At 36.2% G+C, this 16616-nt stretch overlaps 1 protein-coding gene across 1 annotated transcript; it reads left to right on the top strand.

The window, feature by feature from the left end:
- The first annotated feature begins 226 nt into the window (after positions 1–226).
- On the top strand, positions 227–14004 carry LOC125894224 (uncharacterized). Its single transcript, XM_049585485.1, has 12 exons — positions 227–272; positions 1157–1278; positions 2318–2612; positions 3632–3717; positions 3854–3900; positions 5755–5760; positions 6173–6474; positions 6589–6767; positions 7026–7195; positions 8167–8381; positions 11323–11380; positions 13782–14004. The coding sequence occupies exons 2-12, from the start codon at positions 1249–1251 to the stop codon at positions 14002–14004; spliced, it is 1611 nt and encodes a 536-aa protein (XP_049441442.1). The 5' UTR covers positions 227–272; positions 1157–1248.
- The last annotated feature ends 2612 nt before the right edge of the window (positions 14005–16616 follow it).

A 16616-nucleotide genomic window follows, 5' to 3' on the forward strand; every position in this document is an offset into this window, starting at 1 on the left:
AAATCAGAAAACACAACAACAAATCAGAAAACACAACGGCATTAACCAAACCGGAAAAGGTAGGTACCCTCGGGCGACATGAATGGTCGCTGATTGGACTGATCCGTCCTTTGAACCGGAAGGACAACTTGCCAGACAAACAGAAACAAAGGAACACGCCGCGATGTATTGCCACAATTGTGGCAAAGAGTTCGAGGAAAAACCCAACTTCTGCAGTGATTGTGGGAAAAGGCTGCAAGAAGACGGTGACGATACTCATGTGCGACCTTCAAGTAAGTTGACGGATGTAACGTTAATGTAATGTTTATGTTAGGCTAACGTACTTTTGAATGGTGTAACGTTAGCTTACCAGAGCAAGTTAGCTAACTAAGGTCAGTTTCCAGACCTTACTCGGCAATTCCTACAGCTACAGTTTACATACACGTACACATTTATTACATTTACATAATGGTCGACTTGTTAGAGGAACGGTTTGTGTTTGTGCATGTAAATTAAAGACGTGATAAGGCACGTGTTGTCATCTAGGGGTGAGGGGGCAACAGGTGTTTCATGAATGCTGCTGTTTGGAGTGAAAGATGTATTGATGTTACCGCTGTTGCCAGAGTATCTTTTGGTGGTCAGTAACGTTACAGTGCATGTTATAGGTTGACATCTTGTACGACATCTATTGCACGTCTGTCCGTCCTGGAAGAGGGATCCCTCCTCAGTTGCTCTTCCTGAGGTTTCTACCGTTTTTTTTCCCCCGTTAAAGGGGTTTTTTTGGGGAGTTTTTCCTTATCCGCTGTGAGGGTCTTAAGGACAGAGGGATGTCGTATGCTGTAAAGCCCTGTGAGGCAAATTGTGATTTGTGATATTGGGCTTTATAAATAAAATTGATTGATTGATTGATTGATAGGCAGTGAAACTGAAGACAGATGAAGCAACTTCAGGCTTTAGTTTAGAAATTTGCAGGCCAGAAGGAAAAGATTGTGTGTGTTGTTTCTAGATTTGTTTACTTTCTTGCTTCAGTTTGTTTGTGTCCCCAAAACTGCACCCCTATTTTGCAAAAAAATAATGTGTTGTCTTAATTTGATTCTTGTATGCTGTAAAACATTAGGCTACTGCTGTATTTATGTGTCTGTATAATGTAACATATTTTTCCTTTGCTTCCCTGTAGAATCACAGACTATTCAAACCCCTACACTAGGGACCTTTCTGGAGTACAGAAAGAGAAAAACAGAGGAGAGGCAAAAGTTTTCTTGTGGGAAAATGGAGGCAAAGAAAACAAGTAAAGTCCAGGTAAGTTGGTTATGGCTCAGAGTGAGAATGAACAATTGTTAACTAGCTGTTGACATTCTTCCATCATCTCAGTCCTCTAAAAGTAAGCCTGATGGTAGGGTCAGTTTTATGGTGACCAACATATTTTTGCCTGTACTAATGGGCTTTTGTGCCACAACCATATTACTCAGATAATGACACTGTCCTGTTTTCACTTTTGTACATATTTGCTACTTTCTGATCATTGTATTACCAATTATCTGTTTCGAAAAGTACCCTTCAAATCTGCTGTTTACTGGCTTTAGGACATGCATGATGGGCACTTAAGGTTAGGTTTGCCCATAGTGGCGGCGTGCTCAGTCGCAGCAGCTCAGGACTAACCCTCCATTCTGACTTCATAATTGTGTTGTACAGTTCATTGTATAATGACAATAAAGGCTACTTAAACTTAAAACTTAAAGGTTTTGGTCATTCTGCTTTGAGTGATATTTTGAGTTAATAATTGTCCATTTTGTATCCAAGTGTGACATTTAACATAGCATTAATGATCATTTTAAGTTAAGACTTAGACAGACTTTATTTGTCATTTAGATTTACATCAAAGTGAGATTTCGATGCAATGGCTCATAGTATAGCAGGAATAGTGAGAAAAGCAAGTCTATACAAAATAAAATAAATATGCATATAAAAAGAGAAGATAAATAAGATAAATATATTTCACAGGAAAATGTATTGCACAGAAAAAATCTAGTTGTGATGTGTTATTCCACGGCAGTATGGCCCAGAGGTCCTTATGGAGCAGTCCTGTGTAGGTGTGTGTGGGTGTGTGGGTGGGGAGGGGAAATATTATAGTGTGTTCAGCAGTCTTATGGCATGCGAGAAGAAACTGTTGTTGAGCCTGGCTGTTCTGCTCCGTAGGCTGTGGAATCTCTTTCCAGAGGCCAGCAGTGAGAACAGTCCATGATGGGGGTGGGAGGGGTCTCTGGTGATGTTTTGAACCCTGGTCAGACAGCGTTTCTTTAAACATTACCCACTAACAGTCCACTTTTTTTTTTTGCAGATAAATGTTGGTTTGATGACCATTGGGAAGGGTGGTGGTGTCAAGCCACAGCGTGGGAAAACACATCCTGACATCACTGCCCTAGATCTGCTTAATCAGGCAGTGAAAAAAATGAGGGACTTCAACAAAGACCTGGATGAAGGACCTTTCCTCCTTCTTTATCCAGATGGCTCTGAAGTTATTAATATCCCTGGGACACAAAGACCATTTACTCTAAAAACATACAAGGCAGAAATTGGCAGGCCATATCAGCGGATCACTGTTTTTATCTGCTCAAAAAAAGACTTTGAGGAAGGTAAACTATGTTGTTATGACCTAGTTGTGTCCAGTACAAAGATGCCTTGACGTGCTGTACTGCTATATGTTAGTCAGTGAGGAATCTGCTATTTATTGTTTGTTTGTATCTTTATTTATTTATCAAAAATCTGGGTCCTGTTTCAGAATGGAGTCTTGAGTTTCTCTGAGTTGATCTACCTTGAAAAGGAAAAATCTTAATTTTCTATTCTGGAACAGTGGAGTAATTTGTTCAGTCAGTTTCAAAAAAGTTCTGCCTGAGGGTTTTTTTTTATAATTGTTTACACACGACAAATTAAAAACAATAAATAGAAAGTAAAAATTGACATAGACGGAGCAAAATGTCAGTCATCACTTAAAGAATTATACTACACATTTTTTGCTTGACAGTTTTAACAAAACACTACACCTAGTGTTATGTAAAATGTCAAACAATCCTCTAGATTAGACTGGAAGCCTGTGTCTGTTGACTAGCTCCACAAGGACACTGAAATCCCACTAAATTCACAAATGAAAAATGTCTGAAATATGTATCAGTAATGTAATTATATTTAGCATATAATCATCACAAAAGGAATGTGAAAAGTGTTTCTGATTCAGCACAGTCATGTGGAGGTGTTGATGAAAAGGTCTAATATATTTGGTGTTTGTCAGTAGAGTTTGGAATCATTTTTGAAGAGCTTATATATATTTTGATGAAGAGCTTGCTTTTGCAAAAGATGGCCCATACAATCACCAAAGTAAATATTATTCTTTAATTAGCTAGTAACTTTTAAGAGGTTTTACTTCCCTTTCTGAAACAGAAAAAATGCAGACTTTCCCTCACTTTGGGATCAATAGTCACGCTGTCTTTTGAAATAGGCCCTTGGATTTTATTAGTTACTCCCTACTGTGTTTTCAGCATTCATGTTCATATTCTGTTAACCAGCCTGGAGTTATCTAAACATTTTCTCTAGGTGTTAGCTTCCCTTTTTAGCAATTATCATTGAGGTGACCTTCATTTATTTTCATGTTTTGCAGTTGGAGAATTGCCAGACACATCTGACTCTGACTCTGAGATTGTGATAAAAACAACATCAGGAGACTTTGATCTAGCTGATACACTGGTGAGTGCAATTTAAAACATATTTGGGTGATCATTTTTGTGATTAACCTGCCCTCAAACCTGTGTGGGTTTTTGACATCGGCCTACCAGTACTAAACAAATACTTGTATTTTAATTAAATTATGTCTTTACTACAGCCATTTGAACCTCATCACAAAAGCAGTCCTGTACACAAAGAGAAGGTGTAAGTAGTTGTGTGTGTGTGTGTGTGTGTGTGTATACCATAGAAAATTTAGCTTTTACTGCATTTGCATACATATTTATTTGCTATCGACATAGCTTTGTAATTTGTGGTTATTGTAACATTTACTATACGTAAATGCATTGCTACTCCAATATCTAAATGTTTGTTTGGTTTTGCAATGTCACCAATATATTTTGGAGTACACAATGATTTATGCTTTTATGCCCTCTCAGGAATGGTGCTGGGGGGCTGTCACTCTCTACTGAAGTACAACAGGTAATGGAGTATTATAATAGTTACATAGAGTCCTCATTGTCCCATGACTTTAGGTATGAAACAAAACAATAGCTAAATGTTTACATAGACACCATTAATGTAAATATCATATGGTCTAATAAGATAAGAATAACTTAATTGATCCTCAGAGGGAAATTCACTTGTCTGGCAGCTCATCTACAGTTCAGTTAAGAATTATAAAGTCTGATGGCTGTGGGTACAAAGGATCTTCTATATCTCTCCATCCTGCAGTGAAGAGAGAGGAGCCGTTGTCCACCATCTGTTTTTAATGTTATGATTATATTAATACCATTAGACCAAAGTCTATTGAAGTAAACTCATAATCATAGTATTGTGTTTATTGCAGTTGTGTGCTTTTAAGCTTTGCTTTTCATTCAGGGGGAATATAAAGCCACTTCAGATGGACTGTTAACTACAACCTTTTTGTGAATGTGCCTGACTTAAGAAATGGAAAGGGTATATAGAGAGTTAGATGATCGTAGATGCATCAAAAATCACTTCAGATATCCTCTTCAACCATAGAAGCACATATGAGAAAAGTTTCCTCAGTACTTTAGCATGTTGCATTTTTTTCTTTCTTGTCCATTACTTAAATCATGTCATATATTTGCTTCATGCAGTTGTTTTAATTGGCAATTGTATCACATTTCACTTAAATTTACAACAATAAAAGTAAACAGGGAAATGTGAATGTGAAAGTGTGTCCACTGAACGTCATCTCCTCGCATTTAGAAGCTATTCTTAATTATGTCACATCCTTAAAGGGATAGTTGAATATTTTGGCAAATTTGCTTATTGCATTAATCCCTATAGTCATATAAGCAGGTACAGTCCCTTTAATTATCAGTGCCTGTTGTTTTGAGAGCCGTGAGGCAGAGATGCGTGCTGCTTTGTGAACACAACTTGTCCATAAGAGCATTTTGGAATTGTAGGATTGTGTATTTGATTAGTTTTGAGGGATGGAGCGACCTGTATCGTCCACCTCCATTGTGTTCACTGAGCAGCGCGCATCTCTGCCTCATGGCTCTCAAAACAACAGGCACTGGGAATATACCTACTCATATGACTATAGGGATTATTGCAATAGGCAAATTTGCCAAAATGTTTAACTATCCCTTTTAAGTAATCCATAGAGTTAGCTACGTAATTATGTTGTCATTTGATTGAATATTTAACCTATTTCTACATTTCTTAATTTTCAGACTATACACTTGGATGAGGATCATACTGATCCAGGTACCTCCAGATGTCTTGACGTCAAGAGCTCCTGTTACAGGTGTGTTTTGTCTTATGTGTAATTATATATAGAGTGGTGGACAAAATATCAGAAACGCAACATTATTGAGGGGTAAACACATTTCTCTCCTGACAAAGATTAGATGTTGTTGAGTTTAAACTGGAACAGCGGGTCAACCATTTGATTGGGCAAATATTTGCTAATCTACTGCGTGTTTATGCATTTATGTGTATTTATATTTATATTGTGTGCACATAATGTCTTCATTTTGCAGAAACTACACCAATCTCTTTGCACCTATCGTCATTGATGATGATGAGGATGAAGTTCTCATTCCTGAGGAAACAAATGACATGCCCTCAGAAGAATCTGAGTGAGTCATATAGACATAAGTGGAAAATTAACCAGCTCTCTATTCTGTCCAAAATTAAATTATACAAAAGTGAGAAGTCACTAAAATGAACACCAATCTGACTTTCTCTGTCTGTAACTGCTTGGATCAGGTCCAGTTGTTGAGATGTGTGTTTGAAGAGAGTCCATTGGAATTAAGCTGATAAGAATAAAAAGTTGCTCATTGTTTTAGAGACTGACTCATCAGTGTCTCTCATTTCAATGAAGTGTCAGGATATAGTTTATGAATATGGAATGAAAGATTTTTGTTTAGTAAAGTAGCTACTATGCTCTGAGTATATTTTTAAAGTCTAAAGTAAGTTTCTCACTTTTCTCTAGACCCACAAGTGTGCAGGCACCTGAAATAATTGCAAATTTGGCACTTGCAATTGACCGCAAGAAAGTCAGCAGGTTCAATATATCGAGATCTGACGTATGGGATGGAGCCGTCAGAGGATTTCGACGCAGCTCATACTCCGAAAACAGCGACATCTTCGTTAAGTTTACCGACGATGCAGGGTCCTTTGAAGAAGGGTTGGACACAGGTGGGCCGAGGCGAGAATTCCTCACACTTCTAATGAATCACCTGAGAAATCGCCCCATCTTCGATGGACCTCCAGAAAGACGATATCTTGTGTACAATTCCACAGGTGGGTTTTTTGACGTCATTTTAAAATTTGAAGTTTTAAATAATTTAATTTTTTTTAATCTTCCACTGATGTAGATGGTAATTATCCATAATAATTCTGTACTCTCTGTAACAGCTGTCAGGGAAGATGAGTACTTTCTTGCAGGCAAGATGATTGCTGTGTCTATCATACACGGGGGACCAGCACCACATTTCCTCTCAAAGGACCTTGTCAACCACATAATAGGGAAGCCAAGTTTCAGCGCCACTGTAGAAGATGTAACAGATGAGGAGATAGGGAAAGCTCTACGTCAGGTAGAAAATTATCTTGACTCAAGGAATGAATTTACTAAGAGGACACCTGAAAATTATTTCAGTAATTGAGAGTAAGACGACACTCAAGATATGATAAGTTTTATTTATTTAAAGGGACAGATTTCCACTTATTTCAACGAGAAGTAAAAGTCATTTTATCCTTTTTTTTTTTTAGCCTAGATTTGTATTAATGAAGGAGAAGAGTAGTCAAGCATGGATATTTTTGGGTTGGTCTTCCAATAAATGTCTTTTAAATAGGTCCAGGAAGCAGAATCGGAGGAGTCTTTGCAAAATCTAATTTTGCAAAACAGCACAATGTTCCAAACAGCTGGATGCTTCCGACGTGTCAAAGCTTGTGAGAAGCATACACTCGTGGAGGAGTACCTCAGATGGTACATTATAGACCGCAACCACATTGCCATTCAACGGTAATATTATTTTTAAAGTTTTAAAATGATATTATTTAAAAAAATTTTGCCAACAATCATCAAAAAATGTAATAGTTTAGTTTTTCACTAATCCAACATTCAGTCAGTATTGCCATCTGCATATCACTGCAGCCACTGACAAATTGTGAGACAGTGCCATCAGGTATTTATGAAATAGCAGGATTGAGGAGCATCCTTACTGGATCAGACTGTAAAAGTGCAATCTTCAGTTGCTCCTCTTTTTGTCCCCTTCAGGGAAATGTTTTAATGTATTGAACAATAGTAGCCTAATTTTAGGTTCCATCACTTTTATGATCCACAAAGTAAATATGAGTATGTAAATCATGAAGTACAGTCTGACACTGATTAAACTTTGTTAAAGACGAATATTTAACTTTTACATACGCATGTCCACTGGATTCAATTGAAAGTTCTGTCTTATGTACCTTTTGACATGGCAAACCATATCTGAGCTCCACTGGATTGTTTCTGTTCATTATACACAATTACCCAGAGTAACCAGCTGGTACTACTGACACTAATCAGCTGTTTGAAACCAAAAACTCATTTTCTCATAAGGGTTCAGTAATTAGCAGCTCAGGTTATGCTCCATTTGACCCTCGGTGTACTTAGTGCTCAAAGAAATTATTGTGCTTTGTTTAGCACACTTCTGTTTCTTGCAGTGTGAAAGCAAGATTTTTAGGGGAGAAGTCCAAATCATGATGATCTCTCCTTTTTTGACATCACTATTAATTTCTGTGCACTATGAAATGTTTTCTGTATGCTCTTATATAAACAATCTACCTATGGCATGAGATTATACAATCAGAATTTATGTCAAAATATATTAAATTAAAAATCTGGTCTGTAAGTATATTTGCATACATTGTTGCTATATGTTTGGTAGTTTTTTTTTTCTGACAGACTTGATAAACCACACCTATGTCTTACACAATAATTGTCCTTGATAGATTCAAAGATGGACTGGCAAGTCTGCAGTTTTTGACTGCACTGCAGCAGCATTCTGGTGTGCTGGCTCCTGTCCTATACCATTCTTCCAAGGCCCTGACTGCTGCAGAAATGGAAAGCATGTTCAGTCCAGACCTCAGCCCAAGAGGAAGCAACAGGCGGCAGAAGGAGGTCAAAATAACTGGATTTTGGGCTGATTTTCTTCTCGATTGTGAAGGTTTGTCAAGGCTGTTTTGTTAGATATATATAAATTGTGTAGTGTAGTTTCTTAGTAATCTTAGTTTCTTTAATGAAATATAAGAGTAATGATTCACTTTATGTTTTTAGATAATGCAGAGTCAAACAATGCACTACAATGTTGGCTTTCTCTTTTTAGAAAAAGTGACGGCTGTGTCCCTCGAGGATGTGCTGATGTTTGCCACTGGTTTAGCAGCACTTCCACCAGCAGGAATAGCACCCCCTCCAAGCATTGAGTTTTTAACTGATTCACCTTTTCCAATGGCAAGCACATGTGCAAACACACTGAAGCTACCGCTCTTGGATTCCTACAGTGTCTTTAAGACAAACATGGAATTTGGGATCCAGAATGCTCCAGGATTTGGATGTTTTTAGATGTCAAAGGGACATGCATAAAAGTGATTCTGTTCACCTGTGTGAGGGCTTGTATACATTTGAATCTGTGCAGTTAGCTATTTACAGATCTTACCCATAAATGTAATAAGAGCTGTGGCCTGATTTAGGCTCTCTTTTATTTATTTATTTTTTTGTCTTTTTTTTTTTTTTTTCTCAACAACTTTCTGGTCAGAATAATGCCCAAGTACAAGGTCACGTTTGCTTGTTTGCATCAGTTACTGCCTATTGTTAAAAGGCAATTTGGGACTTGTTATGCATAAAAGTGATTCTGTTCACCCGTGTGAGGGCTTCTGATGTGTCCTGATTTTCATTTATTATTTTGCTGTTTCCTGTTTTTTACAGCTCAATATATATTTAAAAAAAAAAACACAACGTAAAATCAGAACAAATGTTTTTTGCAAGTAATTGATGTTTACATAAACACTGAATCAGAAAATGAATAAAATTTAAGTTTAATATGTCTCCACTTCAGTCCCAGAGTTCAAGATGCCAAACCTGAAAATTCAAAAGAACCACATTTGAGACTTTTGGGATCGTATCCTGTAATTTATCCCTTGAAGCAATTTGTAAATGTCAGATCACATTTGTGAATGGGAAGTGTTTTCCAAAACTCAGGTGTAGTCCACCAATCATCGGGAAAATATTGTCTTAAGTCCATGTTATTGTGGGATACACAAGAAAGGTAAAAACGGGTTCCAATAGTCCATGTCTATAGCCCAGCTATTTCCTTCAGAGTGATGTACAGTTCTGAGGCTGTCTTCCAGTCTTGTGGCTGTTGTAGTCCGTTTCGTTCCACAGCCTGTTGTAGGTATTCCTCAATGTCTGGATCACCACATAAATCAATCACTTGTCTTGCCTCAGAAAACACATCCAGTTCCCTGTCTTCAACAATGAATCCACAGTCCCTTGAACCAAATCTGCAAAATTAGATGATACAATGATATAAAGGACAAGGTTTGAAATGGTCATTGTTAGATTTGTTTGCTTGTTGATATACAGAAATTTATAAACAATGGTAGAGACAGATAGCTTCTAAATTCAAGAATGGATTATACCAACATGTACAATTGTCCAAATATATCCCAGTTTAGGCTATACCATAACACCTTGCATTTTTTGTAATGTATGATAATTACTACCTGTGAGGCAAGAGATACAGTTCATTCGGAATCCCTCCTGGACATGATGCAAGCCTGCTTGGTCGAATCCGGTGCTTGTTCCAAAGGTCCACACATTCATCCAGGTCTTGCTGCAGAACATTACTGAAGCTAAATCTCAGTAAGCACTGGTGTTCATGGCTGCCATTGAAGAGTCCAGAGTCTCTCAGGTCTCCAAACAAGTCCATCCAAAACTGGGACCTGGGGATACATTAGATGCAAAGTGGCTTATTTCACACGAGAGGAAAAAATTAATAACCACAAGTCACGTTTAGGATGCACTGGTGGATACATCTTAATAAAAGCATCACAGAGAAATCAGATGATTTATCACAATAGTAATCAACTGCTGATGTGATTCAATAACTTTGGGAAAGAATAATTCCTATGGATTCCTATGTTCATTATTATCACTTAGTGTTGAAGTGGTCTGCTTTAGAGTTTAACAGTTGAAGAACACTAATAATAATCACAATGACAAACAAGGAAGGGGATTTTAATAATCAGCACTGATCAGTTTAACAGAGACAGAGGTGATCACTATACAGCTTCCACTGTAGGCTACTTTTAATCCAAACAGATGTACCAACCTCCCTCTTCTGAAAAAAGACCACCATGACTCGATGCGCTGATTCCCTGTTGATGAGCCGTAACTGTGGCTAGACGAGCCGGCATAGTAGTCCGTATGCACATGGAGGAGGGTACATTGTATTGCTGCCATAGTCCCATTTTATGTTCCGAGGTCAGTTCTTAATCTCATTGGAACCACACCAACATTCTTGGCACAGTTAATATAATTGTGAGCGATGACAGATGAATTATTGTTTGTTGGTCCACAAACAAGCCACATTATTTTTCTTGAGAAGCCATCTATACATCCTGAGAGGGCCAGGCCAAATGGTTTCAGTTTATCATATCCGTCTACATGCCATATGTAGTTTGGACCTATGGAGTGATACGTACGTCTTGTAAACCTCCTGCGTGTTCTCAAAGCCGTCCCTTGTGGATTCAGTTGTTTCAATAACCTCATTACTACATCACGTTTAATGTGAAGCCTGTGTTTTTGTTGGAGAACTTGCCACATAGTCCGATAACCGAAGAGTTGCCCTGGTCCTTCCAGCTCAGTCAGAATTGCACGCCTCACCTCAGGCAGTGGGGAATAGTTGAGTCTTCTATACAGCCCTGCTTCTTTTACACGTGTCTTCAGCGTACGCAGACTCATGTTTATGTTGTGAATTGTCGACAGCATATCCAGTATCATATCATATCCATGTCCTGCATCAAAATATCCTTTAATAGCAGCGCGTACGTTATCACTGGCGGCGCTCATATTTTGAAAACATGTAAACCATGTCCTTCCGGTTCAAGGGACGGACCAGTCCAATCAGCGACGATTCATGTCGCCCGAGGGTACCTACCTTTTCCGGTTTGGTTAATGCCGTTGTCGTTTCTGTTTTGTTGTTGTGTTTAGTAATTTGTTGTTGTGTTTTCTGTTTTGTTGTTGTGTTTTTTGATTTGTTGTTGTGTTAAGTAATTTGCTGTTGTGTTTTTTGATTTGTTGTTGTGTTTTCTGATTTGTTGTTGTGTTAAGTAATTTGCTGTTGTGTTTTTTGATTTGTTGTGTTTTCTGATTTGTTGTTGTGTTTAATAATTTGTTGTTGTGTTTTTTGTTTTGTTGTTGTGTTTTCTGTTTTGTTGTTGTGTTAAGTAATTTGCTGTTGTGTTTTTTGATTTGTTGTTGTGTTTTCTGATTTGTTGTTGTGTTAAGTAATTTGCTGTTGTGTTTTTTGATTTGTTGTGTTTTCTGATTTGTTGTTGTGTTTAGTAATTTGTTGTTGTGTTTTTTGTTTTGTTGTTGTGTTTTCTGTTTTGTTGTTGTGTTTAGTAATTTGCTGTTGTGTTTTCTGATTTGTTGTTGTGTTTTCTGTTTTGTTGTTGTGTTTAGTAATTTGCTGTTGTGTTTTTTGATTTGTCGTGTTTTCTGTTTTGTTGTGTTTAGTAATTTGCTGTTATGTTTTTTGATTTGTTGTTGTGTTTTCTGATTTGTTGTTGTGTTTAGTAATTTGCTGTTGTGTTTTTTGATTTGTTGTTGTGTTTTCTGATTTGTTGTTGTGATTTGCACTTCAGGGCCACCGTAGGCATCCTTTCTTAAAACTTTTGAACAAAAAATATTCATCTTCCTTTGGAATAATAACCCAGATAAGATTAAAAGACAATACATTTATAATTCACATGAAAATGGTGGCTTGAATTTAAAAAATATTGCAGTAATGAACTTATCCCTAAAAGCATTCTGGATTGAAAATTTACCATAACAGTTCCTGGAGAACAAGTCAAAACCTATTATTAGTGTATTTTTTCTTTGACTGTAAATTGTTTCCGTTCTTCCAATTAAAATCTTACCATCTTGATTTGCCATATAAAGGTATATTAGTGAACCTTTCACCATTTTTTAAAGATGCATTGAAGGCTTGGTTGAGTTTCCAGTATTATCCTCACCCCAGACACCCCAGAAGATATTTGAAATCAAGTAATATGGATGAATTCAGACGTATTAATAGATGAGAAGCCTGTTCTATGGGAAACATTTTGGAGAAATGGAATTGTTTTTGTAAACGACATACTAGATAGCACGGGTGATCTCCTTTCATGTCATAAATTTTGCAGGTTGTATAGACAAATATGTAATATCTTTAATTTCAATCAGTTGATTTCAGCCATCCCAGTTAATTGGAAACGGGAGTTAAATGTAGTGGATACAAACTGCAGGTCTGTGCACCTATTTACAAGATGTCAGAAATGGTTATCTAGAACAAAAATTAACAAAAAAAAATATATATAATTTTATTTTACAGTGCAGAGGCCTCACGGCTTTTTTGCACTCAGTCTGTACTTTTTGGGAAGACGAATTTAATATTTTGATACCTTGGAAACAATTTTTCAGAACAATTTATATATCAACAATTGATTTTTACTCTAGAATTTTTCAATTGAAGATTTTTTATAAAATTACTGCTACTAAAAAACAACTTAATATGTTTAATATTGTAGAGTCATCATTATGCAGATTTTGCAATGAAGAAGAGGAAGATCAGATGCATTTATTTTTTTTATTGTCCCTATGTTGCAAGTTGGTGGACCAATATCCATAACTGGCTAAGGACATTGGATATCTGTCTTAAATTTATACCTTTAAATGTTATGTTGGGAGATTTGGATGAAAATTGTCCCCAGGTAACAAATACAATTATTTTATTCGGTAAAATATTTATATTAAAAGCTCAATCAAGAACCAGCCTAGATATAAGTTTGTTAAAAAATATATTGTGAAGCCAATTTCTTTTGGAAAAAATAATCGCTACAAATAACTGTAAAGTAGCACTACATAATATGAAATGGGAAAAAATCTCCTCTATTGAAAAGTGGGAATATATACAGTTATAAAGATGCTCTTTCATATGTTTATCTTGTTTGTTTTAATGTGATGCTACTGGAAATTTATCTCTTGAATATTTGAAGGGATCATATATATTTCATTTTGTCTTGTCTTATTCTGTTGTTTTCATTTGTGTTTCTTTGTTTGATGTTATGTTAGTATATTGTTGTGTGTGATATGTTTGTTTGTATGTTTGCTTGTATTAAATTAATAAGAAAAAAAATTTAAAAAAAACCAAACATTGCAGATGTAGTCAGATGGACTGCAGAAGACGACCCTGGCTCTTGTAGCCATGCAGGTAAACAAAATAAACTCCCTAGAGAGGAATTAATATGCTACGGTGTATGTTTAGCAATCGTGAGAGTGAAAGTTTTTTCCTTCTGTGTTTCAGACAGTCCCAGGTCAGCATCTTGAAGCAGTTCCTGGATGGAGTGGGACATTTTCCCGGAAACACCTTCTCCGGTGTAAAACTCAACAGGAAACAAGTGGATGATGATGACTTCCACAAAGTGAAAGATAAACTGATCAATGGCTTCTGTGACAACCTCACCACGTGGTTTGGCAACCTTGATGAGGGTGTCTTGAAGGCCGCTGCCACCATGTTTGAAAACTGATGGGTGGGTGACAGGGAGCTTTGTGGAACATTGTATTACCAAACAGTCAATCTAAGTAACAAAACTTTTGAAAAAGCCAAATGAACTCAGATCTGTAATTTTTTTTTTTAGAACTCAACTATAGGGTTTCCAATCCTTTTTTCCTGTTTTTGACCATAGTTGTTGCATTAAAAATCAATATGAAAAGGAAATATGTGCTTATGTTGTGTTTTCACCACCATTGGTAGGCTGAATTCTCATCACGAGTGAATAAAGCACCTAACTCTGAATAAATCTACTGAATTTTTTTAAGTTCAAATAACTCATGTTTGTCTTAATATGCCATTTTGAGGAAATGAGATTCCCATGATCCTTTTCTAAAGAAAATAATAACATACTAGAGTGAAAAGAACGCATCAGAATTCTTTAATGTTGAAATAATGATTGATATCTGGATGTTCCAATAGGTGCATAATTAATAGAATTATTGACTTCAGTGAGTGCATAATAAAGAGTTTATAAATGTCAACAAGACACTGTTCCCACTTTAGATCCAGTAGCTGCAAGATGCATTATGAGCTGTTGATAAGTGCATATTAATAATTTATTAACCTTTATACGACACTGTTCCCTCTTTAGATCCGGTAGCTGCAAAGGATCATTATTTCCTATTTATAAGTGGATAATTAAGCATTTATTAACTGTAATATGGCATGTATATTAACTTCTTATAGTCTCATTAATGTTAATAAACATCTTGTTAATATTGATAAATTGTCTATAAACTGTTAAGGATGTTCTAGTACCCAATAATATTATATAAGCCAATAATAAATGTGTTGTATACTATTATCAACACTCATTAGGTCTTATTAATGTTATTAAAAACCCTATTAATTTCATCTGATAGTGTCTTATAAACCAGTAATAAATGTGGTTATTATTCTATAATTAACCCTTATAAATTACAATTAATGTAAATAGACATCTTATCAATATTTAGTATAGCTTTATAAACTGTTACCAAAGTTTCTATTAAGTGCTTAAAATGCTCCTATAAGCAATACTGTCAACTATGTTGTAATAAACACTTATATTAATATGTTAATGATGATGTTAATAAGCATCCTATACCGTCTTATAAGTGCTCATTAACTGTTAATTTGTGCTTATTAAGCATTAATTAACGCTTATTACAGTACCTTAATATAAAGTGTGTCCGGCGTGAAGATCGCCAGAAGGTTTTGTGGAACGTCACCTTGAAGAGGCCATAAAATCCAAACCGTTCGAGTAATGACAAAGTTATACAGAAGATCTGTTCAGCAGGAGTTAGCCTGTAATGTGTGTGTGTTTGAAGCTGATACGATAAATGGTGTAGGAGACGATATTTTTCGAAAAAGTTTGAAAAAGAGCATTTTTGAGGCTAAATCTTACTTTGAAAGGGCAAATAGCTCACTTCCTGTTGGGTTTAGGTCATGGGTGTCAGCGCGTGATTTGTAGATCTCGATGAGACGAGCAAGCCTGTTTTGGGCCTGTTTTGATCATTCTATGACATTCCTACAGGCCAGAGCGGCCATTTTTGGGTGTGCCTGAGACCTGATTTGAAAAATACAAGGTTTCTTCTTTTAACAGTGATCTGTTTTTTTTAGCTGATCACTATATTTTTGCATAATGGTTAGAGGTTTCACATTGCTAATGGAAATAAATACACATCCATTAATTATTATTCACAGTAAATTGATGTGAATTGTTTTTATTTTTTCTATTGTTTTCTCAGTGAGGTGAAAATAAACTGGCAGTTTGGCGTGCATATATATATATATATATATATATATATATATATATATTACACACATATATTACACACTTTTTTCCCTTTTTATTAATACATCCTGTTCAGAAGCTGCCTGTTATAGCTGTGAGACTACTGCTGCCTTACTGTATGACAGCTGAATATAGGCTATGAGGCAATAGATACACAGCACAGTTTTCCTTGTAAATCCTGTTATGATGCGTTGTTGTGTCTTATTGGGCTGGTAAAATACAATAAGGAGATATTACTTGATGTTATGGATGGATGATTACAAACCCAGTATTGTTGTTTTGATGGTCATAGATGGAAGATATATTGTAATCAGAGGGATGTACAGTATGTACAGCTGGACACTGAGTTGTCAAATCTCCTAAACATTGGAACATTCCTGTACTGTGCTTTTTCTTTGTTTCTTTTCTATTTTTTTCCGGCGGTCTTAGCAGAAGGCATCAAGGTAAAGCACTCTGTCAATGAATTATTGGATGTAGAGAAGAGGGATGGAGAGAGGGGAAGAGAAAGAGCTCTGCAGATTGGTCAGTAAGGTTGCCAGCTGAGAAGTTATCTACTCTCTGCTTTGGGAAAGTAATCAATTTCTGCCTCTTCTGCTAGAAAACAGCTTCACACTTTCTCTGCTGCAGATTTACTGGTGCCCTCGGACATTCTTTCAACACTTCAAGTCCATCTAAATATAATTTATTGGGTTTTTGTTTTTAGTCATATTTTTCAAACAGGAGATATAGATAGTCAGTTTAACCTATTGGTAGTTAATGCAAGGACCCAGATATTCACAGTGGCTATGAAGAATTATTTTTACACTGAG

The sequence above is a fragment of the Epinephelus fuscoguttatus genome, linkage group LG9 (assembly GCF_011397635.1).
Source record: "Epinephelus fuscoguttatus linkage group LG9, E.fuscoguttatus.final_Chr_v1".
In the NCBI taxonomy this organism is placed as follows: Eukaryota; Metazoa; Chordata; class Actinopteri; order Perciformes; family Serranidae; genus Epinephelus; species Epinephelus fuscoguttatus.